The sequence below is a fragment of the Tubulanus polymorphus genome, chromosome 1 (genome assembly GCF_964204645.1).
Source record: "Tubulanus polymorphus chromosome 1, tnTubPoly1.2, whole genome shotgun sequence".
NCBI lineage: Eukaryota > Metazoa > Nemertea > Palaeonemertea > Tubulaniformes > Tubulanidae > Tubulanus > Tubulanus polymorphus.
The window spans coordinates 20,150,215-20,175,756 of NC_134025.1; the positions used below are offsets into that span (position 1 = coordinate 20,150,215).

The following is a 25,542-nucleotide window of genomic DNA, read 5'->3' on the forward strand; positions in this document are numbered from 1 at the left end:
CTTGACCCTAGTTTTTCTGCCAATTATTGGAACCACGGCTTTTTGGGCACGTAATCTACGGTGTTGTCATATCACGGAATCGCGGAATTTTTTCATTTTCACTATGCATCGTAACCGTGTTTTTGCATGGTTGGACAATGCACCGGACGCATGTTTTCATTACCGGTACCTGGTAGGCCTATGTGATAATCTATTACTATCGTCACTCAACAAATTAACGATAGGCCAGTAGTATACAAAATAGCGGTTCTGGCGCAGCCCATCCTTACCCCGGTATACCGTGTACCCTCTCAAAGCTTTATCTCCACCTAAATACCCTAAGAAGACAACCCCTGTGGACCGCGGTTCTGGCGCAGCCCATCCTTACCCCGGTGTACCATGTACCCCCTCAAAGCTTTTTCTCCACCTAAATACCCTAAGAAGACAACCCCTGTGGACCATGGAAAACACGCCAAGGGGCCGGCAAACCCCCTCCGGCCCCTATTAACCAACCGCTATAATGCACCTACAACAAAGTGTTATTTACATAGATATTTACAGTATATACAAGTATGTGAAACGCTCTGACCTGGAATTCACCTCTTAAGCTGACGCTATCAGCGGTGCGCTGCGACCTGATTGTCACTGATTGCGAAATAGCCTAGAAAGTTCTATGCTGACGCAGAAGCCGGCAAACAACCGAGACATCGACAGGCAACCAGAGTCATGTCCCTTGGACATGGCCAGGCCGGCCAACACACCAGGTGAAGCGCATCTCGTGAGAGTCCTGGTTCACTCACCAAGGTGGATATAGATTCTGCGTGGTCAGAAATGGACACAGATCTGATCTATCAAAACCTGGTGAGTGACATTAAAGCCGGGTTGCCGAAAACCCTGAAACAGCGGAAATGTGAATTACGGAAGACGCTGTTCAAGAATGAAGCCAGCTCGAAAGAATTCTTCGGCCTAGTGAGAAAAATCAGCAAACTCAACAGGGCAAATCGGTTCTTTACAACAGCCAAGCAGATTATTACGGGTTCCCCGAGCAATCAAACGCAGGAGGATGCATTTCCGACTAAACGACGGGTGAAGGAATACTTCACGGACCTGTATTCTAGTAAGCAGACCGGTCCTATTCCTAAGCCACCCGTCAAGAACGTTGCGTTCCCGTTCGATATGTCACCGATAACCGCAGCTGAAATCGAAAAAGCCTTGAAGAGCAGCAACCCAAAGTCCGCTCCAGGTCTAGACAGGATCAAATACGGACATCTCCGTCAGCACACCCATCGACTCGCGCGATTTTACAACGACATACTAGATACGGGAAGGCCACCTTCGAAAATCTCGGCGTGGTGCACCAGTATTGTGACGCTTCTATTCAAGAAAGGGGACCGCCGGGATCCTGCTAACTATCGTCCGATTGCGGTTACAAGCGTGATCTCGAGGCTCCTTCATTGGATAATGGCGAAACGCATAGAACGCCACGTCATTAGGAACGGATTCATCGACACTGCCGTACAAAAAGGATTCGTGTCGGGCCTTCACGGGACACTGGAACATTCTGAATTATTAGAGACTAAAATCATCGAAGCCGAAAAAACTGAAAATGACTCATTTGTGACTTTATTTGACCTTAAAAATGCATTCGGTTCAATCGAACACGAACTGGTAAGTGAAACGCTATCTGTCATTGGAATTCCCGCAAGCTGGTATAGGTACCTAACGGCGCTGTATTCTCAAATTTCTAGCAAATTCAAAGGTCCTTGGGGCACGGTCGATATCCCCTACAAACGAGGGGTCTTTCAGGGTTGCCCTCTTAGCCCCCTAATTTTCATCCTGTGCGTAGAACCCCTCGTTAGAATACTGTCAACCGGGACATCCCTAGCCTATGCAGATGACACAACGCTGGAAACAAAATCGGCAAAAGCCCACTTAGATATAACGTACGTGTTTAACAAAAAAGCCAAGGAAATGAACCTCGAACTCAGGCCGGACAAATGCGTTTCCCTGAGCGTTAGATGCGGACGAATTGAGCCATTCAAAAACGAGATAGAGGGCAAAGACACCGCGACCCTCACCGATTTGGACAGAATAACGTATCTAGGCAAAATTTTCAGTCCCAAGGGACAGGATGGGGTGGGTGAAATTCTCCTCACAAAATTCAGGCAACGACTCGCAAACATAGATAACGCCGATATACAAAGCGGGACAAAGGTTCATATCGCTATAGACTATATGCTGAGAGCTGATTACCATGACCTCATGATCAACAACCTGTCTGATAATTGCTTGCAGTTAATCGACAGTGTCTTTGTAAACACGCTACATAAATGGGGTCACCGTCGATTGCTCACTTTTCAAGTACCGTCCACCGTATACCACTGGCTTCATGCGTTGAAGGTCTACTTCCTTATCACTTCTCCCGACGAAAAAATCGTTGAAGTAGCCATCTCGAAATTCGAAAACAGCCATTATCTCGATCTCGCTTTCGAATCCCTCAACCATAAAAACTCGAAGGCGTTCATAAAACGCCACTACTTAGGAATATTCGCGCACGCCACCCCCGACCCAGAAAAATTCCCCTGTAGCTCTAAGGCGTTTGACGTATTCGACATCTATCCGGAGCATATACCCGAAGTGTATACAGACGGCTCGTGCCTGAGAAACGGTGCAGACGAGGCTCGTGCGGGCTACGGCGTCTACTGGGGACCAGACAGTCCCTTAAACACCTGTGGCGTCGTCTATCCACCTACCAACAACAGAGGTGAATTAACCGCTGTGGTCGTGGCTCTCAATCAGGCCATCCAGCTTGGTATTAACTCCTTGCAAATTTTCACCGACTCGAAATACGTTATAAACGGTATCACTGATTGGATCAAGACGTGGAAAGCCAGGTGCTGGAAAAACGTCAAAAACCGCGATCTCTGGACACAACTGGATGGTCTGAATAACCGAGTCTCCGTATCTTTCAAATACGTCAGGGGTCACCAGGGGGTACACGGGAATGAGATGGCGGACCAACTAGCTAAATCGGGAGCAGCTCTCAATGGTAGTAATCCGGGGGTGACGTGTCTCTGTTAAACTCTAACGTTAACCTCCATCCAGCTTTTTTATGATGGAAGCCCTGGCCTGCTCCCTGCCCTGCCTGATGAGGTCCTTTTTTGTAGCCTCGTCGATCGTGATCGACCCGTGTTTTTTACGAGCCTGTGACTTGATATCCTGCTTCAAAGTCTGATAGTTCCTCTGTTCGGCTAGAATCAGCTTGAACTCGTCATCCGAAACAACTCCATCACTTATTGCCCTCGATACAAGATCTGACACGGTGCTTAGTTTGGAAGAGGCTAACACTCGAATTTCGTCGTGCTTTTTACCCTTGATCAGAAGCTTCCGACCGACTATCTTCCCAGACACGCCTAAGACGCCTAGGACGGTCGCAACGGGGATGGTGATTATGTTTGTAAGCACGCCAGCGGCTCCCGTAGCCGCGACTGCTATGCTAGCCGTCACGAAAGCCGCGTCAAATCCATCTATGGTTTTCACCGCCCTTTTATACTTCTTGTAGAGCGCAGCGCGGGATTGTCCCTCGGACTCTAAAATTTTCTGGACTTCGCATATTTTCTGCAGTCGGAAGTTCGACGCATCTTCAGTTGGAGCACTAGGCTCAGTTGGAACCATTGGGTAAAGTTTAGTGTCGCTATCCATGCTATATACTATGCGGGAAAATGTCGAGCTCGATGAGGAGTGAAGCTATCGTAGCTATTGCTCGAGTAGCGGGCGATCTTGACGACTTGAAATTGATGACGTCGCCCTCGGCCATTCGACTGGTGGAGAGAACGTTTTGACCGCGGCTTGGAAGACTCCTTTACCTTGGGGTTTGATCGGGCCCTGTAAAAGCCGAGCCTCTTTCGTGATTTCTCCTTTTTCCACCCTGTTGACGGTCAACACTACTGTGGTATTAGTTGTCAAGTCGCCACCGGAGAGGCCCATTTTTAGCACTCTCCCCACATCATCGTGTAGCCCGCGTACTGGGATCGCGACCCATCACCGTACGAAAATTCGTAAGAGCCCTCACCAAGGGGTCCTTTTTCCTCGGCCCAAACGGTTATCACAGGTTTTGTGGTGGACTGTGTTTTCCCTAATCCCCTGTACAAGTTCATCTCTATTCTAATGCGAGCAAAATTTGGAGCGGTTCCTGGAATCGAATCTCCTCCATGTCCTGATTGAAAACCTTGACCACTACGTCGGCGAAGCCGCCTTCCTTAATTGGTATCGGTACCCCGTAAACATACTCGAATGAGTCGCCGTATTGACCTGCTTTCGGATGTAAAATGGCGATCAGGTCCGAGGGCACCCCGTTTAGGAAGTTTCTCGATTCGTCAACGAGATTGCACGTTACGCGGTATTCCGTATGCCTGGTAAACCTACATTCTTTCGTACCCCTTACACTAGCCTCTTTACCTTCGACGTTTGGGTAATATCCTTCTGGGACTCCCAACAGATCGGTGATGGAGCCGCTGAAGAGCACTCAGTACGGTTTTGACATTGAGTTCGATGCGCCCCCTCGCCTCCACGTAGGCTATGTTAATGAAGCCCGGTTTGTGACCGTTTCGGGTTATGACTCGCTGAATTTCGTCGTTCAAACTCTCAACCGTGTAAAGTCCATTCCTGATAATCAAGTTGAACACTTTTTGTTGGTGCTCGTCCACCCTTTCTCCGGTCATGTAGCGAAACCTGTGGTTGTTCAGTTTGTCGGAAACGTTGAAGTAAGCCAGAGGAATGACAGCCCGTCTTAAGGCCACAGTTTTGAAGCCACCCGTGTCGAGATGCGTTTTTAGACGCACGGTCGGATCCTTACCGTAACAGTGGATGACTAACATCCTTCCTATTTCTAACGCGAGAATTTCTTGCTCAGGACTTGGAAAGACAGACCGACTGCAGCGATAAACCACAACACCAAGTGCTCGACTGCTTCTCCGGCTTTCCTCAACAGGAAGCTAACCACCGTTCCGATCATTCCCGGCAACGCGGCAGCTCCTTTCCCTGCGAGATATTTAAGAAACGCCGTGAACTTTTTCAGAGCTTCTCGAATCCTGGACTTGGGTTCTTTTCCCGGTCCAACCGGCGGACTGGGTGTTACTACGCTTTTGAGCCCGTTCGCGATTGCGAGCCCGATGCTCGTGATAGTCATAACGACGGTCGATTATCTTCGTTCTTCAGAAGCCTCTTCAACCTCTCGATCTGAGAAGTCTCCCCCTGCCGTAGAGCCTCGTAGGTCCGCCCTTATATTGCTTCCTGAGCTTCGAACCTTTCTACTTCGTCGTCCCAGTATCGGATGTCTTGTACGGACACCGCGTCATCGCGCTCTTTCTGAGCCTTTTCTAGTTCTCGTTGGGCCCATTCCACGTTTACAGCTGCTGACTTAATTTTGCTGGACGTAGAAACCAAAGTAGTAGCTACCCCCCGGAGTTCACGTCTGTCTTCTGGTCTCAGCGGAGCCCTGTCATCATTGACGATGTCCTCTATTTCCTGCTGCAAACTCAACTCGTTATCCACCGACAAGCGCTCCACGATAGATGGTTCCAACAGGTCTCGTTCCATTCTCACCGGTCTGTCCGGGCCCAGAGCATGGAAAAACTCAGAGCCCCCTTTCGCTTTCGAGATGGTACTATGCGCGAGTACTTGACCGCTCCTACCGGTAAGTTTCACCCAAACTGGATCACCGTTCAGTTCCGTCTGAAAGAACCAGGTATCGTCTTGTTTTTGTAGTTGCAGGCGCATCAGGGCTCGCTCCATGTCCAGGTTACCGCCGAATTTACCGAGCAGCGAGTCGATGATGACATCTTTTTCTCCCAGGTTTTCCATGGGAATGAGCTCGCCTACGGTGTCATCTTGAGGCTCCACGTCCCAGTCTATCGGATCAACGTCGAATTCCGCCATCGTCTATAATTAAGCCAGGAATTTCTGCAAGAATCGTAAACATCAAACTCGTCCATTTGTTTTTGGATCCACTCCTCGTACGCTTCCCACAAATTCCAGTTTTGTGCCAAAGCAAATTTCGACACTGGTTCTTTCCCGAACTTACGTTCCGGCTTTCCATGTAGCTCGAGGATTCGGTTTAAGAAGAATCCGTAGGAAAGGAAGTTTTTCCGACGAGGGAACTTTTCGAGGAAGAGTTGATAGACGTCGGCGAAGCAATATCTGATCATCGCGCATGTAGGAATGTCGAGAAACCCACCGTCCAAACCGCGATTCGATAGTCTAATTCGCCGGAGGGATGTGGACTTGTTTCGGTTTCGGAACCTTTTTGATCTGCAACCGAAGAGGAGGGTTTACGTAGTCTTCGAGTTCTCTCTCGAGCCTTTCGAGATCAAACTCCTTAGGCAATATACCGTAGGGGTCGTCCATAACTTACAGATATTTGTACGCGATGACGCCGGTCAGAATTACACTGCCTAATATAAAGGCCTACTCACTGTTCAATTGGGCGTCTGAAGGGGAATAGAAATCGCCTAGCACCGGCCGCTGGCTCAAAGATAGTTTGTCGTTCCTGGTACTGTTGTAAAGCCTAAGGGCCTCATCGACGTCCGAAAAGTCGGATTTTGTCTGCATCTCTTTTTGCAGCTCCCTGTTGAGGTAGTCCAGTGTCTTTTGCCGTTTCTCGTTCCAGGTCACCATTGCCGCGTTCAATCGCTCCATAGCCTTGTCGTGCCTCTCTCGTTCTTGGGCAGCTCCGGAGTCGCCTTGTACCGCTCTATAGATTGCTTGGCCTCCGGTAAATGCCACAGCGTTCGCTATGGCGCCGCCGATGATAACCGCTGCAGTAGCCATGATTAGGTCCCTATATTTGGGGGCAGAATTTTCGACTTCTCCAGGTAATCCTTGGAGATGGTTGCTAAAGAAACCGCAACCGTGAGTTTCATAGCTTCGGAAAGGTCAGCCTTGGAGGGATCACCCACATCGAAGCGTAGCATTTTCTTCCCGAGCATCGCGTACCCTACGGTCAGTCCGCTTAGAATGGCCGAGTGATAAAGTACGTTTGCGATTGTTCGATAGTCTGGATTCGTTGCCATCGTGCTATATCCATCTACAGAAAATTTAGGTCATCTCCACAAGGCGACAAGTTAAAGGTTCGGGTGTTGGTTCCGTGTTTTCTTCGGGTTTCGGGGTTTGGTTTAGCGCCATTCTCTGATAGTATAGAGCTCCGAGGCCCACTAACAACCTGCCTATCGCGATCCACATTTGCAGGTGTTTTGACTGGGTTCTGTTTTCGTCGTCGGAACCGACAATCGGGGCAGCCGTTTTCTTCGAGGCTCGCTGCTGCCTACTTATTTCGGCAAGCTTTTTGCCCCATGCGACTCGACCAGGGGACTTTTGTTTATGCGGGTTAGTCGTCACTTGTTCCACTTGTTCAAGTTCCATCCCTATATGCAAGAGAGGAAAATATGACTTACGGGAAAGTGGACAAGTTACTTATCGGCAAGTGGACTAGTTACTTGCGGACAAGTGGACAAGTCACTTTCCTCAGAATCTGCCATATTCTTCCCGGTGATTACCGCCACGTTCGCGATTGCGAGTATGGGAGTCTTCAGAATCCTACCCAGATGGCCGAGCTGGTTTTTCATCTCGGCGGTGATAACAAAGTTTTCAGTCAACTCCTTGTTTAGCTGTTCTGTGTCTACTTTAGGTCTGACCCACTTGCAGAGCTTGGAATAACCGTAGAGTATGCTGTTGATCAGACTGTCGGAAACCGCGGCGGAATAATGGTTTTCGTACTCCGTCCACACCCGTTCGAGCGCTTTCGAGTTCATCTTCTTAAGTTGACCTTCGGATTTCTTGATACCTATTTTTGCAAGCAACCCGCTCTGAGAAAGCCCGACAAGTAGCTGCCTGCGCCCTTCCGACTCGTCGTCTTCGGGTGATTCTACATCCAACCCAATGTCACTCAGTAGTTCGTCGTAGACTTCGTCCATGTTCGCTATATGTTAGTCGTCCGAAATTTAGAATACCCCGTAGGCGAATGGATACTCGAGGCGCATGACGAGACGGGCCCGATTCCTAGCAGAGAGATCTGCGATCACACGTTCCCTTTTGGTTTTCGGGACGATGTTGTTTTCACGCAGAGCATCCTTTAAACCATCCTCGTCTTTTTGGTGGTACAGGACTAACATTCTCAGGTTTTCTCGGAAATCTTTCACAACGGCGTTGTATTTTTGAGTGAGCACCCACACTGAGATATTCAGATGACGGCCCGAGAACGCGAGTTTCGTCAATTCGGACGACTTGGTTTTAGTATCCCTCAAGTTGGCACAGTCGTCTATAAGAAACAGAGTTTGACAATGAGGATCGCCGTATACTTTGGTGCACGTGGAAAGCAAACCGTCTAGGTCGTTTAACACCGAACCCGGGTTCATGACGAAGATATTGGGGTCCTTCATCACAAACGATCTATCGTAGGTGGTGTTCTCGAGGAAAGTCGGGCAGAAAATCACTATATTGTGGAATTTGCCGCGATAGACAGATTGTAGGAGGTCGAGCACGTAGTCCGCAGTTTTTCCGCAGTTCGTTTGCCTCGACACAATCATGTTGAACGGGGGCTGTAACCAAAGCCTATCCATCTCCGCTATACATTAGAACAGAATCGCCTTTAATTGGTTGTTCTGGATGTTTACTTGGGCGTCGGCTACGACGTAAATGAACATCGTGTACTCCGTTGTGCTGGTACGGGTGATGGCTAACTGAACGCCGTCCTTTGTGTTGACCAACCTTAGACCAGATCCGTGAAGCGAGTTATCGTCTGTGCTTCTGAGATCGATCCACAATGCGTATTTGTCGTCGACGAAGAACGAGAACTCGTCTATGTGCGACTCGTCGGTTTCTTTGGCCGATTCTGGCATCAGAAATCTTCTGCACTCTTCCCATTGTTGGTAAGGTTTCAGTCCTTGCTTGTAAACTTTGTGAGATATTCCTTCGATCGTGACATCGACGTTCTTGATTTTAGGGTTCTGAAACGAGGTGGATTCGGAATCGTACTGCCCGTTGTCAAACTCTTCTTGAAAGAATATCAACAGGCCCTTCATCGACCTTCGGGGAACGTTAACGTTTACGTTCAGAATTGTTGAGGTTCCCGTGGATTGACTCCTGAAGAACGTGACGTAGTCGTACAAGAAGCTTACCCCGGCGGACAGGTCGCCTTCGATCTGTCTGGCGAGCTCCGCCGAATGCACGGTGTCGTATTCGAGGGCTATATTTTTCACGGAGTATCCCCATGCCTCCGCACTCCCGTTTACAGTGAACTTGATTTCGTTGAAAGTGATCTCCCTAACAAAGTCTTCGTTGATTGCGAACGGATAGAAAGGACCGTGGTCCGTGTACAGTTCGAAATCAATGGGTATGGCGTACCTGTTCTTAAACACCGACTTGATCATCGTTTCCTTGGTGTTGGTTTTCAAGGCGTCTTCTGCATCCGATCTGAGTTTCCTCAAGTTCTCGTTGCCGATTCCTTCCAGAATCATGTTACTTCGCCTTTTGTCCGTAAGCCACAGATCTTTGTAGGTCTGGAAGACGAAGCTGTAGTTCAAATCAGATAAGATTTCACCACCCAGTTTGTCAACAATTCTGGCCATTAGGTTCCTCGAAATGTTGTTCACGAAGAAGTTATTAGCCGGACCCTCTTTGCTGAGGTCGAACGCGAGTTTCAAGCTTCCGGGTACCAGCAGCGTGTTCACCTGCAGTTTTGGTATCCTTACGTAAAGGGTTTCCCCCGGTGACACGGACGAAGGGTTGTGGGTAATAACCTCGTGGTGTCGATCCGCCTTGACACCTAGCGGTGTTCGAATCTGTCTCGAAGGGTTCAAGTGTTTACCGTATGCAGACATAGTAGCTATACTGTAAGCCAGAAAAAACTCGCTTTTCCGTCTCATGGTAATTCTGACCAGCCACCTTGCTCGATAACCCAGTATGCGAGATTGTCGTTAAAGAACTCCCTCGTTCTAAATGCGATCTCTTCGACGTAATAGAGGTTATCGGTGACTCGGAAGAAATGCTTAGCCAGATAGCTAGCGAATGCGATTAACGTGACTATTCGACCCCAGTTTACGCGGTTGTCGGTGAACATCTTCCAAATCGCTTCCAGATTTATTTCCTCCCAGGCGAAGCCGGACAGAGCCATGAACTGCAAACTGTATCGTTCAATGCCTGCGACCACATTCCCTTTCAGTTTTCTGCTGAGATCGTTGTCTTGAATAGGCTGCCCGGTAGCATACCATACTATCAAGTCACTCACAGGATGCATTTTGTCTCTACTATATATACCGCAGGAAAATGTTTCCACCAGAATTTGTGTACGATCCATCGTCGCGTTACTCCGTACCGGTGGTACCATTCAAAGACAAGCTCGACTACAGAGGTGACATTCACAAAGCTTTGACGTCGTTGAGGATACAAGTGTCGAGTAGGGTTGACGATTACTTTCAGACAACTGTACCGGACATATTCAGGATTTACCCGATCCGCTTTAACAATCTCGGCGAGTTTCGAGTTTGGAGGCGCACGAACACGAAGTTCTGGCAGAACCAACTCAACTTTGCCATTTGGTGCGCCACAAGCGGTTGCGGGGTCTCCTGGAAGAACCACATGAACAACTCCTCTCCGTTGGTAACCAGTTTGTTCCGATTTCACGTTTATTATCAAACGAGGAAGATCCTATCGGAGATGAAATGTCCCCTACCAGCCAACAGCGGTTTCAACATGCTCGATAATCCCGTGAACGAACTAGCGTTTGAACGTATCTGCGGCGAATTCAATGTCCCCCAAAACACTGACTTTAGGTATTGGATCGGAGAAGCAGGCGATCTGGGCACGCTTTACACGAAACAGTACCTGAACGAAAAAGGATGGGTTAACTTCGTGGCACCCGAAAGTCACTGTCTGACCAAAGCCCGGGTGGAACGCCTGAACGACTCCATTCGGGCGTACGTTTACTGCATCCTAGGAGCCCAAGCACAAACTCGAAACGTCATCGTCGGTGACACCAGTACTGCGTTTGACGCTCAGAAACAATTCTTGGCCCTATTCGAGGACGCCGTACACGGCGAAGGCTCTCAGACTTTGGTAGATTCCATTCGGCGCTATCAAAACGCTATCAGTCAGACGCACAGTAAACTCGATTTCGCCGTCGGACCAAACCTCTACCTGATGCCGAGTGACATGGTGCTGAAAATGGGAAGCTTGGTACGCTACAATAACAACATTAGAGTGGCTACCGACAAAATGAAGTTCGGAATCGATGACGTCAATGAGGCACGGCCACCGCCAAAAATAGTTACCACGGAAAAGAGCAAAGTGGTTCGCGATATGCAAACAGCAGTACGCGAGGCCCCTCCCCCACCTAGGCCCTCACATCCTCCCAACACTCCTCTTACGGTCAGACAAAAGGACAAACTAGCGTTCGCGTTAGGTACAGCAGTAATCGTAGCGTCTGGTGTGCATTTTCTCAAGAAGTAGGTATAGGGAAAGATGGAAGAGGTTTGGACGAAACACGGCTACTCGTCGGCCCTGAAACTGTACAGAATTATGAAAAAGCGTGATCCCGGTGTTACGTTCGCAGAAGTTGACAAGTTTGTATCGGCGAAGAAGACTTATCAGCTACATAAAAAGACGCGCAGACAAATTCAAGGACATATCGTAGCCTACTGCGAGAACTGCCTTTGGTTCGCGGACCTACTGGATCTGTCGAACTACGGTCGACGAAACAAGGGATACAAGTGGATTCTACTTTGCGTTGACGTATTCACTCGAAAGGCCTACGCGCAGCCGTTGAAAAAGAAGACCAAGGAAGCCGTCAAAGAGGGATTCGAGGCAATCATGGAAGGTCTCGGCGAGGAGAAAGTGACTCTAGTCACCGATTCTGAATCGGAGTTTCTAAACAAACCGATGCAAGAACTGTTTAGGACGCTGGGAATTGAACACAGGACTGTTGATGTTGGCGACCACAAAGCGCTTGGCATCATCGACAGGCTGTCTAGGACGATAAAGGAGATCATTTTCAAGGATTTCACCGAAAGAGAAACCGTCGTGTGGTACGATCGTTTGCCAGATTACGTAGATGGCTACAACGCTACACCTCACGGGGGTATTTCAGATATGACTCCCGAAGAGGCCGGAGAATCCCGAAATGAAGAAAGGTTACTGTTCGAAAATATCGGCAAATCCGAACCCCCTAAGAGCCCGTTCAAGCCAGGCGACAGCGTAAGGAAAAAGCTGAAAAGACCCGTGTTCAAAAAGGGTTCAAACAGTGCACTCCCTCGCGTCTGTGGAAGGCTTAAAAGGGGTCCTCGATAATGGAGAATCAGCTAGGTTGGACGATCTGCAACTAGTGATACCTCCAGCTGAAGAGAAGACGACGGTAGACGCTGTGTCCGTAGCCGACAAAGAGCACAAGATAGAGCAGACTATCAAGCACAAGGAGGGTTTGTCACCCGAAGCGGTAATGCCCTCGAATAGCAGGTACAGCCTGCGATCTAAAGCTCGTTGAGCAATTCCTCGACGTACTCGTCCAACGGAGTCCTGGCATTTTTGTGGCCGTAAGCGAGCGTAGCGATACCATCGTCGGCGATCCACCTCTTACTGTCGAAGGGACTGAGACTCTGCTTTGTCATACGCAGGCCGTACATTTTGTGACCCTCGCTTCTCAGCATATTCATTCCGTGCTGGAAGACCTTCTTTTGGAACAGACATTCCTTGTATTGCTCGTGGCGGATCTGTTTCTTCACCACGTTCTTTTTCACACCCTTGGCCTTCTTGATGTTAGTCTGATCGGCTTTTAAGATGCTGTACATCTTCGGTCTGAGCCCGACGTACTCCTGGATGGGTGTACCCGCGCACTCGTCTTTCATCTTACCTAGAACCTTCTTGTTGACGTTGCTATGCAGCGGGTGATTTCCCGGGTAATCGCTAGTATCGTAAAGGTCGTTGTTCGATTCCATGTCTTCGTAGATGTCTTCCGTCTCAATCTCTAGCAGAAGACTGTCGGTGTCAGTGTACAGCAATCGAGTACAATCGCCGTATACCTGTTTCATGTGGTTATAGTAGAAGTCGTACATCAGCAGCTTGCTGAGATCGAGCACAGACATCCCTACGTAAACGGGCCTATTCAGGTACAGATTAGTCTTGTACATGTGCATCGCGGCAAGATCGTCGTCAAACACCTTGGACCTGGCGAAGTTCGGCTTGGCTATCAACTTCCTCAACCTGTCTTCCTCGTTTCATCTGACAAGCTTCACGTCTACCCTGCGTCTAAGATTTTCCATGGTCTTGCCGAATACGGAGTTATTCATCAGCTTGTACAGGTTCTTCTCGAAGTCGCTGGTTGCTAGCTTTCTTAGTTTTGTGTTCAGTCTTATATACGGCTCCATCCACGGCGATTGGTCGAATTCGAGGGCGCGATGAATCTTTGTGAGCTTCAGTCCTAGCTCCAGGTACAACTTAAGGTTCCTGTAATGAACGACGTATCTCTCCTTGTTGCGGAGATTAGGCACCAGTTTTTCCGTTTCGGTCGAACCCCCCAGTCTTCCTAACAGATCTTGCTGGTACTGCGACATCCAAGCTTCTTGAACCTTAAGCCTTTCCGGTGCCAGTGGGTACTCGTTGTGCGAGTCGTGCAGCCCCCTGGGGTATTCCAAGTCTACCTCTAGAATGTAACCTTTCTCTGCGTCATCCGGATGTCCCGATACATTGAGTTCTTGCGGCCTTTCAACCCACTCGAATCCGCCCGTAGGCAGGTGTTGCGACATAGCCCAGCCATATAAGATATTCGCGTCAAGGTACATTACGTGTGTCGTCGGCTTCTTTGGATCGTGACCGGGAACCAAAGGATTGTTGGCCCTGCAGTGGCGTTTGCTGACCATGGAAATGCCACCTCGCAGACCCTTTTCGATGAATAAGAACTGGTCGTAGTCCATTAAGAGCTCTAGTTTAACCTCTGTTTTCTTAAGTAGAGCGTCCCAGCTAAGACCCGGGCTGGTGTAATACTGTGCGGGATCTAGGCCGTACTGCTTCACGCAAGTGGACCTGAAATTCTCGAATACATCGGCGAGAAGAACCGTATCGGTCCTCAGATAGAGGTCGTGGTAGTCACCCATAGTACGGCACTGAAACTGAAACTACGGCACTAGTCTTGATCGCTGATTCCCGCCTCTGATAGCTTGCTGTAGAAGGCTCCTTTTGACGGAAGCTGGGTATCCTGGAATTTCTCCCAACTGTCCATGTACTCGTATGGGTATACGCCCTTTCTCAGTAACAGCTCTAGTTTTTCAGGTACAGGTTCGGCCGCGGCTGTCAGCGTAAAGCTCCCCTTAGCGGCTGACGCAACCAGTCTGTCAGTCTGTCAGGTGGGGCCAGCAAGAACTGCACAGAATCGATGAACCGCAAATTACCGAGACTGAATGAGATGTACTTCTCCATGTTATTCGGGATGCACGTTATCTTTCCTTCAGTCCGACAGATTGCCTGCATGATGAGATGAGAGTCGTAACCGCGGAGGTTGTGAAACACAGCCGGTATAGGCGTGTATTTCGCGGACAGTCGCAACTTGAGATTGCACTCGTTGTGGGCCGGGCCCCGGTAGTCACCCGTTATGTGATCGTGATCCCTGACCCGATCCTCATAGAGTGGTTTGTCGCATACGTAGCAATTTTCCGCTTCCTCGAATGACGTTTGCTCCTCCCGAGTAGTTACCATAGGCGCGGGATGGGCGAGCACGCCCTTGATTTTCTCCTCTTCCCCTTGGAGGTGCTGAAGGAATACCGCCGCAGCGTCTTGGCCTCTATAAAGGACGGGTGGTTCTTGTTTACCGTCGCTTCTCACTACCACGTACGAGAACCCGCACGCCTTGTGAAGTTGAGTCTTTTCGCTACCTTTCTGGTTAGGGTTCCTTCCCGGCCCCTCGAATTTGGTTGTAATGGCTTCGAAGTCGGCATAGATGACGAACGGAATCTTGAGCTGCTTGTGATGATTGGTGAACCGCAGCACTTTGTCCTCCTCCGAGGGCATACTGGTACGCATCGGACCTCCGTTGACTCCTCGACAATCTGACCTGTGCCTCTCCAGGAGATCTTCTCTGGTGAAACAATGAAGGCACCGCTCGCAGCAGTGTTTCCTCCCTTCAAACTTACTCTGGGTGAACAACAGGCGATTGAGGTCTTTGATCCATGTGTAATGCTGTTTCTCACCGCTCTCTACGAGTAGCAAGTTAATTCTAGGAATGGGGGCCGGGCCATCGCTGATATGCAGTGGGTACACGCCTTTGTCATACCCGAACACGTTGATTGCCAGTCCGTTTTGTCGTTCGACCATAGGAATCTGACTCAATGGTGTTGGTGAATCGATGCCTGTAAAGTCAAGCTGGTCCCAGTGATTCGCATACTTCGATGGCCTCCGGGGGTCTCTCTCTACGGGGTATTTCGAGGCCAGTATTGACCACTTAAGGCAGTGATCATCTCTATTTTTGACATTTACGACGGCGTGTCTTCTCTTGACTGCGACGGGGAGGTCGATATAAGAACCGCCTCTCAACGGTTGATATCTGGCGATATTCAGGAATAGTTCGACTACCCTCTCTACAGCCCATCCGGAACCTTCTCTCATATAATTCTCAATACTCTGTAAAACCCTAGCTTCAGCTTTACCCAACTCCTCATTTATGTTAGCCGCCTTCGATAGAACGTATTGCTTCGACCAGAAGGGCGGCTCGACGTGCGCATAGGTGCCGTCGTTCTTCTCCTTCCTCAACGAAACCCGCAGAGCAATGGAGAATTTTACACCCTTAAGGTCAATGATCTCCTCGACTAACTTCTCCCTTACATTGTTCCGCTGTTCGCGCAAGAATATCGACGGATCAGTCACATCGGTGGCTGGTCTCAAAACCCAGGCCCTCAGATAATTTTGGATAGCAAACGGGGCCCTATGAAACGCGGGTTCTGGCTCCGGTAGAATCTCATCCCAAATCGGATCATCGTCCGGTATAATGTTTTCTACCTTGTACTTGGGTTTTCTGGGGGCGGGTTTTGGCTTTCTCGGAGCAGGCGTCGGTCTGCGGGTCAACTGGTTGATGGCATCGGCATATGTTACGACAGTAATCTGCCCGTCTCGAAGTAAATCGGTCAGACTTTTTACCGCGCTGTCCATCTTGCTTTCGCATATATGAGAAATATATGTCTCTAAATGGAAATTTTTGGGGGGCCCCTCGTCAGAAGTCGGCACACGCCGAATGTTGGCCGGGCCTGGCCATGTCCAAGGGACATGACTCTGGTTGCCTGCCGATGTCTTGGTTGTTTGCCGGCTTCTGCGTCAGCATAGAACTTTCTAGGCTATTTCGCAATCAGGTGGCAGCGCACCGCTGATAGCGTCAGCTTAAGAGGTGAATTCCAGGTCAGAGCGTTTCACATACTTGTATATACTGTAAATATCTATGTAAATAACACTTTGTTGTAGGTGCATTATAGCGGTTGGTTTATAGGGGCCGGAGGGGGTTTGCCGGCCCCTTGGTGTGTTTTCCATGGTCCACAGGGGTTGTCTTCTTAGGGTATTTAGGTGGAGAAAAAGCTTTGAGAGGGTACACGGTACACCGGGGTAAGGATAGGCTGCGCCAGAACCGGGGTCGGGCTGCGCCAGAACCGCGGTCCACAGGGGTTTTCTTCTTAGGGTATTTAGGTGGAGATAAAGCTTTGAGAGGGTACACAGTATACCGGGGTAAGGATGGGCTGCGCCAGAACCGCGGTCCACAGGGGTTGTCTTCTTAGGGTATTTAGGTGGAGATAAAGCTTTGAGAGGGTACACGGTATACCGGGGTAAGGGTGCGCTGCGCCAGAACCGCTATTTTGTATACTACTTAGGCCTACTTCCAGAGAAAATGGAGAACCTACGAAGGCAGTTAATCTATCAACACTTTGACCGTATCTATGAGGTGTATGTTGTAGAATTATATAAAAGAGAAATATCCCAAAATGAACGATGTCAGACAAAAACAGATACACATTATGCATATTTTGGCTTTGGATTTTTAATGCGTCTCGTGCATGTAAATTATGATTTATGCGAGTGTGGTGTATCTAGAAGAGTTAATAGAAGTTGAATGATATTAAAGATTATATATATAAAATGGTATCTTTTTTAACACTGTTATTTGTGGAGAGAAAGCTGTTACTTAGTTGCTTCTCTGTGTTGATTCCTTGGGTCAAAAAATGTAATATCTGTAATAGACGGAGGTTTCTATCAAAATAATTTTTAAGGAACCGCGGTACATGTTTGGTAGTAGCACATTTCACGCTTGCAGCCATCTGAAACTAGAGCGACCATGCTCAAATCTACTAAGATCACAAAAAATCGATTAACTTCGATAACCGATGTTTGCCCTGTTGCCATACTCTTTGTCCGACTACATGCTGACTGCTGCTGCAGCTGGTAACTGAACGTAATCAATGTCAGATAAAATTGCGTGCTAGTAGTGTGATTCGTAGCTAACTCAGTGAATCAATTGGTCTTGTGCCCTGTCCGACACCGGGTATCCCTGTGGGAAAACCCGGTTACTGTTTATAGTGAAAGTGAAGAAATTCCATGTTTTTTTTTTTTTTAATTTCGTGATTCCGTCATTCCGCGTCATGACAACACCGGGTAATCTAGGATGCTGGGTAGCTTAACGTTATTTTGATTCACAATGAACTGAATACTTGTGAGCAGGAATTTTGATATAACTGATTTCATGTCGTTGATAATTGAGGCGTGACTGCATGTGATTATCGATTACTTTTCAGTTATTATCCACTTTATCCTCCTGGTGAAGATGTTAATCTGGAATTTGAAACGTTCGAAAACCATGCCCGACTACCATCTGTGCCTCATATACTTCTGGTCCCATCAGATCTACGATATTTCATCAAGGCAAGTTTCAAATTTAAATTAGCTGCATTATGCAGTAGATTCGATGTATCTTGGATCCTTTTACTCTGTAATATTGCTCTTCTATGAGACGAGTCAGAAGTCTTAAGAACTGCAGTCTGCTGCATGTCCTATAGAGGTTATGCAAAGAGGTCATACACATTGTTTGTCATCATAGTGTCCATCAATTGTGACTTAGCTTCAGGTAGCCCCTTGCACTAGATAGGCAATATGGCGCGCATCATGTGCATGATCACTATTGAGTACACTTGGCGATCTCAAAAATATGAAGATATGTTCACTGAAGCATTTCTTCTCAATAGGTTCCTAGTGCACCAGCAAGAACACAAGACGCCAAAAATTCAAAATCCCTGATTTCCAATTAGAGTCGGAATGCCCCAATTTTCCGGAAAAGATATACTGTATCTGAAATTCCTTAATTTCCTTGGAAAGAACTGATAGCGTCTCTTAGCAATAAATAATTGCCCTTTTCATCAGGTGCTGCCCCTCCATATATGCACTGGATCCGCCCCTGGTCTACTGGTACATCCATTATTGTTTACTCGATGTACTTAACGGTTTATGTTTTATGATTTTAGGAGGTTTCCAAGTGTTGTTGCATAAATCCTGGAAGATTGGCGAAAGGGAAAAGTGGTGGCACGTACGCTCGATTCTATCTGCCTCACGTTGACAGTTCAAAACCGTTATTTCAACAACTTTCCGCTCAAGTGTTGAAAATTTAGAAAAGCTCAGCTGCAGACCTATGTTTTAGAGAGTAAAGGTCATTAATTTGCTTTTATACAGCATTTGTTTAATGAAATAAATATAACATTATGTAATCTAATGATATAATGCGTTTTAATCAATTTAGATTAGACACGTTCTTTACAAGTTAATTGTTTAAGCCAGTCGCATAACAGTTGAATAACATGTTTACAACAGAAACAAAATTTTCTAGTGTATGACACTTGAAAATAATATTGGTTTACCTTTGTCAGCGATATGATGTTGGCTTTGAGCCAATTAATGTAAAATCGCGGTACATTTTTTTATGTGAGTATTTGTTTCATTGGTTCTGGGCTGAAACGACGTATAATCGATGCTATTGAAGACATGGCGAACCTCCGTCGATGACATGGTCAACTGAGTTAAAATTCTACGAAAACCTGTTTTTGGCGGGAAAATTCTTAGCTCTCGCGTTTAAAATTGCAATGACCTTGATTGGGGGGCTTCGTCCTACGAGCGAATGGGATTGGCAATTAGACATCCATACTAACATTTTACCGAAGTTTTATCAAGATCAACCCTCTCCTCAAAGTTAAGTTGCTGAAATGTTTCACGGTTACTACCACGGTGAAATGTAGCAGGAATTCTGTAAAATTTCAAATGCAAGGGTACAATTTCCCTAACATTTTACAATTGCTTCAGTTTCACGTTAACCACCACACCGGGTGAAATTTTTCACGTTAACTTCCACAGGGTGAAATGTAGCGGCAATCTGTAAAATGAAAAGGGTACAATTACCCTAACATTTTACAATTGATTCCGTGAGCACCTTCCATATAGGTACCTATGTTACGCATATACGACAAGGAAGCTGTATAACTTCTGATAAAGTGGACTAGTTCTTTTGGTCTACTGGTCAGCACGCTTGCTTTTTACGCACAAGATCCAGGTTCGTTCCCCGGTGAGTGCGCGTAATTTCACTGTCACTTCTCTCAATCGTTAGTACACCTATTCGATTCCTGGAGGTCTTACCGGTATTTGCTATCAGAACAAATCCCTCTGACAGAATTCATCATGGATGTCGCACATTCGTCCAGAAGTGGTCAAAACCATTAAGACTCTTCGTGACAGCGATGTCCCACTATAAACCGATCTATTTTCATTGCACAGAAAAGTAATTGTTTTATTGTGAATCGCACAGATAATTGATGAGTAAAACCTGTTTAGCTTTTTTTTCTAAATGTGTCATTCGTTGCGCAGTAAACAAAGAAATTTACGGATGAGTCAAAAACACTTAGCAAAATTCCTACTTTGCGGATGACCATTTGTTCATTTTCAGATAAACTATTACCTATTCTTATTCCAAGCCACTCGCGGAAGAAATTTAATAAACGATCTAAAGATGCCGGTATTTCAAATATAAAATACATCAATACAATCATAAAAACCATTTTTAATATTTTCAATTCAGTGGATGTGTTTTGAGTTTTCTCTCTGGGCGCTATTGTGTCCATGTGAAATTGTTTCTTATGATTTCGTTTTCTAAGTATCATGACTCCAAACAGAGTTAAATTTAATACTATTAAGACATTAATTGGTACAATTACACACATGAACATGAAGGTCAAAAAAGTGAAGTTATACGCATACCAATTGTTATAACTAAACGGATTTTTAGTTGTTTTGGCTCCAAATGCTCCCATTGTGAATAATCCCAAAGCACAAGGATGTGTGGCCCTTCCGGGTAAATAACACGGAAAATAATGCGGCCAGTAACAAACTGCGGAAAAAAACGTGTTGAAAACTGATAAAGCAATAATTTGTTTTTTGTCCCAGAATCGTCTAAAATACAGCGGACTCGCAACAACCAGAAGTCTTTCAAAATTTACTATTACAACGGTCCAATTTTTGGCAGTTTGAAATGTATGGAATAATGGAAGCGCCCATATTGTAATTTCGTGTCCAAAATACCAATCATCATAACGAGTGAGAATATAATGCCTGTGGGAGTTGCTGATCTCGATAATGATAATACGAAGTGGATAAAGTAAAAACACTGAAACAAGAAACAGTAAATCAAACCAGGCGAGAATTATAATTGTTTGATAAGTGGAGCGACCGATCCTTCTGAATATTACAATAGAAATAGAGTTTAGAACCATTCCTGGAATTGAAGCTATTGAATAACTGTAAATATAAATGTTGTAACTGAACACGTAATCCCATCGTTCTGGCGGCAAAATACATTGAGGAGACTCAGTCGCGGTGGATGTGAGTTGTGTTGTAAAATTCATATTTCACCAGCAGCATTCCCAGTGAAATTAGAGATACTTCAGACTGCGTTCAACTCTCTTCGACGGTGCAATAACGCATGTGATACATACAGTCTGCTATCAGCCGTATGATAACGCCCATCTCCACTCTGCAGCTGAAATTGTCATGCAAGAAACTTTCTCTTTTTATTCACTCTCTACAATAGAATAGATCTATATACAATGTATGATTAAAATAGTAGAATTCTGCGAGTCGCGCTATACCAGAACTACCAGGCAGTTTCATTTGACTCTATCTACATCAGGTGACTAGACCGGTCAAGAAATTTACGTCAAAACAAGACGAAAATATGTTACAGATAATGAATCCACATTGTTGATGACACGATGTCATTAGGTGATGTGGCATCTGATGGAAATTTGTGCGGCTGTGTTTTATAGGTTACTTTATCAGCACTCGAGTCGTCGTCTAGTATAAATCGTCACATTAGTTAAATCCTTTTTAGAGTCCTGATTAGTATTTAGTTGAGATAAATTACAGGACTAGTGAACTAGACCAAACAATACAATTATCAAATCTGATATAATGTTAGCTTATATAATAGATTATATATGCTCAAAATTCTTCACAGTGTATTCGCGTGGTAAGGCAGATGCCATTCAAGCACTTTAGAGGCCATGACTTTCAAGGACCGCCATCAACCCTGCGTTACACTCTTTCTGAGGAGCAAATTCCGGAACAAGGTTTCATACAACAAACATCGACAAATCGGGAACATCATTGTATTCGCAAGGAGAGGAGTTAAACTTTTACAGATTTAGAAACTTTATTTGAATAAACAGCGCTTTTTCAGCCTTAGAGAGCTAACTCTCAAAACTTAGCCATTCTTTTGGTTGGTGGCGAGCATAGGGGAGAGCATAGGGGCCAGACCATCCTTATGATAGATATTAGAAATATTGTATTGGCTGAAAATTCAGTGAAAATTAGATTCAGAGATACATCAAAACCACAAGACCAGGTTTTCCACTCATGAGTCCCTACAGTTCAGTCATTCCATAATTCAAGAACATTTTAAATTTCGTTAAGTGTCTGCATCACTCACATATCCCTACTACAGACAGACTCCTAAATCGTTACTGTTTATCTCGGTAACCCATTTAATTCTGTGGAATCAGTGTGTAAGGCATACGACTACTAACTAGACCTAAATCCTATAGTTTCTAATTGCCAATTTCTCAAAATTCAAGTTGTTTTCTAGGACTTTTGGGTATTAAGACAAAATTAAAATTATAACTATGCTCCGGATATGAAGCTCTGTCACATTACGGTCTTGAAGGAATACCTAAGTCATACTGATGATTTAAGAAACACCTTTCAGTTGTTTATAAGCCCCATGGCTGTGTCTAGAGATACCTTATCTAGATGACAATGCAAAAGGCTGGAATTTCCAGCCTTTTGCATTTTCATCTAGATAGAATAGATGTACATAAATTTACCACCCATTTAATTCGTGGGATAAGTACAACTGAATCAACTGCGAATTTCTAGAATTTGATATCTTCACGGAGACAGTAGAATACATGAAACTAGATATAAAGTGAATATCAAGACAGTTAAACATCAACAAGTCCATTTTGTTATTTGGTTTTCTGATACTGAATGTGGAAAGTTGCACTAAGGATTTGGAGGTTAACACTACAATGTACTTAAAACATCTCCTGGTATGACAAAGGACCAATAAACATCGAGGTAAGAATTTACTGATTAAACGATATTTACCAAGAAGTTGAAATTTGAACATAATTCTACCGAGCCGTTAATTCCTTGAGATAAGATCATTATCTAAGAGATTTCTAGATGATGTAGGCATTCATATCCTTTAGCAAGAAAACTGATTTGCATCGACTGTTGTACATTTTGTATCTATCAACTCCTAAATAGGGGGAATTGATAATACAGAAATGAAAGGAACAAGTATTTTCCTGCTAGAAACATTATATACGAGCGACTTTTCAAGTTTTATCAGACACTCGCAAGTGGTGGTAGTAGCTACCGATGTGGCGAAGACGTAGTTTATGACTCCAGAACAAACTTGTGCCACCTCGTGATAAAATAATTATTCTAGATGATGTAGGCGTTCATTCTTTAGCATGAAAACTGATTAGAATTGACTGTTTTACATCTTGAAAATTCTTGTTCCATTCCTGATGTCAACAGCAAAACCATCAGTGCTGGCATCATCGAAACCATCCAATGGTTTCACATACTAAGTATCTATTCCACACGAGGAGGGCGTTAGCCACAAGGTTCACTGCATCTTACCAAGGATAAGAAAGATCGATGTGAAGATGATTTACGGTGGCAATGGTTACAGAACTATGGTAAATCTCGAAGTCGACAGCCAAAGTCCCAACCTGGCTAAAAACGAGACCATGCAAACCATCAATAATTCAAGTTTAGGCTTATTCTTTCGATTTATTAATAACCTTTTTAAACATATTATTATTTAAGACGTCTTTGGCGCACTTGGACCACCTTGTCCGCCTCCAGCTCCAGGTTGACCACCCTGTCCAGGTCGGTTCTGCTGATCATTTGACTACAAGGAAAGAAAATCAAGAAATTTTTTATTGTAAACATACTAGGAAAGAATTGCATTTTTGGCGAAGAAAAGGCAACTTACCCTCATTCCAGGTCTGAATCTTGGTGGCGGAGTTCGGTCCTTGCGAGCTTCCTTTGATCTGTTCCTTACCACCTTAGAGTGAATAGCGCACGAGACACAGTAGTGGAGCTTGGCGTAAAGTTTCGGCAAAGCATACACTGAAATACAAATTAAGCCGAGTGTAAAGACTGAGCATGCAATAATAAAGGTGCTTTTGGGAAAATTCCGTCCCAGCCAAACCCACTTTCGATCTAATCTAGATATCATACAAGGTCCAGACTAGTAGGTCCAGACCACCTATAGCCTTAATAAATGCATCAGGGAAACCAAAATTCCATGATCCTCGACCAAAGATTTCCCGATAGGATTTTATTGCAGCCAGAACACCAGCATTTTGACTAATCATTGTCACTAGTGCCTTATCTGACCTGACTTAAAATATTGAACCAGACCTACCAGTAGTGGCCTGATGAATAGGCGGGTGGGTTAAGTTTTAACCTGGTTGGAACTTGAGGGGGTTTGCAGCCCTACTTGAAGAAAAACTTTGAGAATTCCTAAAATGCCAAATTGTCAGTCTGAATGTGGAATTTGGTTTATCTTCGTCAAATCATTATGTACCATAAAATGGGTTTCAGTTGCTGCTAGTCCTAACTTGAACTAATGGGTACAACTGGGTTCTCTCTGAGCCAGGTTATATTCAAGTTCGAACACATCACAGTATTTAATTCACATTCCGTTGCGACACAGTTCTGAGATTTGTGCTCGAGAGATGAAAAGTGATAACTCGACTTGAAAACTTTTCCGATAAGAACAGCGAGTCTACCGTATGTAGATCACGAGCGATATCCGGATTAGATTAAATCTGGATTAAGCGCGTGTTGGCTGTATACGGCGAGGATATTTACCTTCGTATACACTGGCATCAGAAATATCTCTGACGGCTGCAGCTTCGACGATGTTACGAATCACAAACTTCTTGATGGCTTTATCCTTGGGAACGCATCGTGCGCAGTTCGTGCATCTCACCGGCATTACATGGCCACGGCCTTTCTTGCTGCGTCCGTTGTTTCTTCTCTTTAGAGTCTGACGAAGAGAAAGAACGTTTATTTTGTTGAGTCGATTTCTAATGAAAAATACATTATACACAACAGTACAATCGAAGGGTCCTCCTTATAAACGAGATGACGTAATTTACCGAGATCAATGAAATATAACATATTCATTTATTCCTTATCGATTACAACACTTGAAATCATGTTATATCAGTAATAAATGCCTTCTAGAGTCATATTTTTCAGGATATTTTGTAAAAAAATTTTGACTTCAAATACGTCTCCTCGGTTAGCAATACAATTTATAAAAGAAACAATAAGATCATTTTATTAGGTTAAGGGTTTGGGTTCTGATGGGTTGAGGGTTGGGTAAACAGATTACCTACAACTCTGATACGAGCCCCTGTGAAAAAGACAAGTACCAGGAGTACATGCATGCATAGTGTATGTAGCGTAGTAGGTAGTGAAGTGATTGAATTTTTTTGGTGCAGATGGCGCACCGCGACTTCTTTAAGCCCCGATTCGTAGCTTCTAAACGGACAGAGCCATACAATCAAATAATTTTAATGCGCTCAGAAAACACATCTATCATTTCCTGCGGGCTTCGAGGTCCGGATGGTATATTTCGGGCCTATGAGGGGATTTTAATCGCACACGTGAAATGAACCTACCATGTTGGCTTCCTCGCACCTAAAAAAGAGGGTTCATACGCGTTACTTCCGGCGCAGTGTAGCACTACGCTGTCGGTTCTTATATCAGCTTTTTTATCCGTACATAGATCAGATTTCGAATTCTGCACCCTTAGTTCATCTAATTATAGTTTGACATACGATTAAGTGGAAAAAATTTTGTAGTTCGTAGCGAATATATATATAAATCTAATTTCAATTAGAACTATTTTTGATAATCTTTTCAATCCAA

At 45.5% G+C, this 25,542-nt stretch overlaps 3 protein-coding genes across 3 annotated transcripts in view; 2 read left to right on the forward strand and 1 right to left on the reverse strand.

Annotated features, from left to right (window-relative positions):
- Positions 1–18,711, forward strand: part of LOC141905719 (DNA polymerase alpha subunit B-like) — a 75,149-nt gene extending 56,438 nt beyond the window's left edge. The window contains exons 16-17 of the mRNA XM_074794711.1: positions 17,787–17,913; positions 18,510–18,711. Of these exons, the coding sequence (XP_074650812.1) occupies positions 17,787–17,913; positions 18,510–18,653 (271 nt within the window). The 3' untranslated portion in view covers positions 18,654–18,711. The remainder of the gene's footprint in view (positions 1–17,786; positions 17,914–18,509) is intronic.
- LOC141915218 (uncharacterized) lies at positions 11,842–12,318 on the forward strand. Its single transcript, XM_074806683.1, has one exon. It carries the CDS (start codon positions 11,842–11,844, stop codon positions 12,316–12,318), a length of 477 nt encoding a protein of 158 aa, XP_074662784.1.
- Positions 18,712–23,365: 4,654 nt separating the features above from the next.
- Positions 23,366–25,431, reverse strand: LOC141912122 (small ribosomal subunit protein eS26-like). The gene is made up of 4 exons (XM_074803346.1): positions 25,293–25,431; positions 24,475–24,652; positions 23,591–23,727; positions 23,366–23,506 (listed from the first exon to the last, which is right to left on the reverse strand). The coding sequence occupies exons 1-4, from the start codon at positions 25,293–25,295 to the stop codon at positions 23,417–23,419; spliced, it is 408 nt and encodes a 135-aa protein (XP_074659447.1). The 5' UTR covers positions 25,296–25,431; the 3' UTR covers positions 23,366–23,416.
- Positions 25,432–25,542: the final 111 nt, after the last annotated feature.